Raw genomic sequence first — 2,206 nt, forward strand, 5'->3', positions numbered from 1 at the left:
TACAATTGTCCTTATAGGATGTTTATTTTCCATTCAAATATTCTACAGTACAGTACTGCAATTGCCTGTTGAACAATCATGCTTGTCACTGTAGTGGTTACAGTAATGTACTGTAAGTCACCAACACAAATTTGCCAAAATGGAATTTGCTGAAAATAAAAAAAGCATTTTCACTTAGTTAAGAGGGTTAAAGTATGCTACAGTATTTTAGTAGCAATAACAGTTCATTCTGGGAAGGCATCCTGTCTCCAACCAGGATCAGGCCAGAGATTTTCATCAACATCACAAGCTATGTTTTCCCTAGCCGAACAGCAGGGGAAAAATGTCCTGGAATGTCTGAGGTTCTTCTATGGCTTGGAGAATGTTGTTCTGTACATAGGGATTTCTATAATAGACCTTGCACCTCCATGCTGACAAGAACTCCTCAATCAAATTGAGAAAATGAGAGTATAGTGGGAGGGACACATTTGTGAATCTTGGAACATTCATGAACCAATTCTGGAAAAGAACAGGATGGTGGAAAAGTGTTGTCCCAAACAAGAACATAACAAGGCTGCACCTCTCTTTGGGCATGTTGGAAAATAGCTTCCTGTAGGCCATCCAGAATAGTCAGAAGACATTGAGTGTTTATGGGCCAAGAGTAGCAGGGGTGAAGGAGTTCATAGTTATGATGGCTGCACACAAAGTGTAACATTACCCCCACGCTGGCCAGGGACATCCATCAGAACACACTGGCCAGGGACGCCCACCAGAACACGCTGGCCAGGAACGCCCACCAGAACACACTGGCCAGGGACGCCCACCAGAACACACTGGCCAGGGACGCCCACCAGAACACACTGGCCAGGGACGCCCACCAGAACACACTGGCCAGGGACGCCCACCAGAACACGCTGGCCAGGGACGCCCACCAGAACACGCTGGCCAGGGACGTCCACCAGAACACGCTGGCCAGGGACGTCCACCAGAACACGCTGGCCAGGGACGTCCACCAGAACACGCTGGCCAGGGACGCCCACCAGAACACGCTGGCCAGGGACGCCCACCAGAACACGCTGGCCAGGGACGTCCACCAGAACACGCTGGCCAGGGACGTCCACCAGAACACGCTGGCCAGGGACGCCCACCAGAACACGCTGGCCAGGGACGTCCACCAGAACACGCTGGCCAGGGACGCCCACCAGAACACGCTGGCCAGGGACGTCCACCAGAACACGCTGGCCAGGGACGCCCACCAGAACACGCTGGCCAGGGACGCCCACCAGAACACGCTGGCCAGGGACGCCCACCAGAACACGCTGGCCAGGGACGTCCACCAGAACACGCTGGCCAGGGACGCCCACCAGAACACGCTGGCCAGGGACGTCCACCAGAACACGCTGGCCAGGGACGTCCACCAGAACACGCTGGCCAGGGACGCCCACCAGAACACGCTGGCCAGGGACGTCCACCAGAACACGCTGGCCAGGGACGTCCACCAGAACACGCTGGCCAGGGACGCCCACCAGAACACGCTGGCCAGGGACGCCCACCAGAACACGCTGGCCAGGGACGTCCACCAGAACACGCTGGCCAGGGACGTCCACCAGAACACGCTGGCCAGGGACGCCCACCAGAACACGCTGGCCAGGGACGTCCACCAGAACACGCTGGCCAGGGACGCCCACCAGAACACGCTGGCCAGGGACGTCCACCAGAACACGCTGGCCGATAATGTTGCACCCTCTTTGTCTTCGCTTTGTGAGGCTGAATCCTGCCTCATCTACAAAGATGAAATCACACAAGGTGTCACTGGCATCAAGCTGGAGTATTGTCTGGATGAGATTTGATTACATTACAATACAGCCAATCCAGTAGTTACAGTAAACCCAGCAAACTATATCACAACATGTAACCTACCTGTAGCCTACACAGTAAAATAGTTGATATTTACACACAAATTATGGAAAACATGTTGGAAACATACCTGAACATATTGGAAAAGCAGCTCTTTCACTCTGAGTTGATCTCAAATGGAACCCGGCACACTCTCCATCTCCATATGGTTATTCCGAAGGATGTGATCAATTGTGGAAATGCTGTCTCTATAGTTTGGACAAAGTCATTGTCTTCAATAATTCCTGGCTGGAATTCTGAGGTGTATTGAGTTGTTTACCACAACCATGTTCACGATGGCGTTGACTTGGGCCTCAGATTATTTTTTTTG

General features: G+C 52.8%; 1 protein-coding gene across 1 annotated transcript; it reads left to right on the top strand.

Annotated features, from left to right (window-relative positions):
* Positions 1-571: 571 nt before the first annotated feature.
* LOC117592936 (histidine-rich protein PFHRP-II-like) lies at positions 572-1,829 on the top strand. Its single transcript, XM_034287439.1, has 2 exons — positions 572-591; positions 713-1,829. Exons 1-2 carry the CDS (start codon positions 572-574, stop codon positions 1,827-1,829), a joined length of 1,137 nt encoding a protein of 378 aa, XP_034143330.1.
* The last annotated feature ends 377 nt before the right edge of the window (positions 1,830-2,206 follow it).

Source organism: Esox lucius, chromosome 17 (assembly GCF_011004845.1).
Source record: "Esox lucius isolate fEsoLuc1 chromosome 17, fEsoLuc1.pri, whole genome shotgun sequence".
Taxonomy (NCBI): Eukaryota; Metazoa; Chordata; class Actinopteri; order Esociformes; family Esocidae; genus Esox; species Esox lucius.

What these genes read in the sequence shown, in the direction of transcription:
- LOC117592936 (XM_034287439.1), top strand. Translation starts at nt 572, where the DNA reads ATGTTGGAAAATAGCTTCCT. An exon ending in ATGTTGGAAAATAGCTTCCT is followed by an intron (nt 592 to 712) that starts GTAGGCCATCCA and finishes CACGCTGGCCAG; the next exon opens with GGACATCCATCAGAACACAC.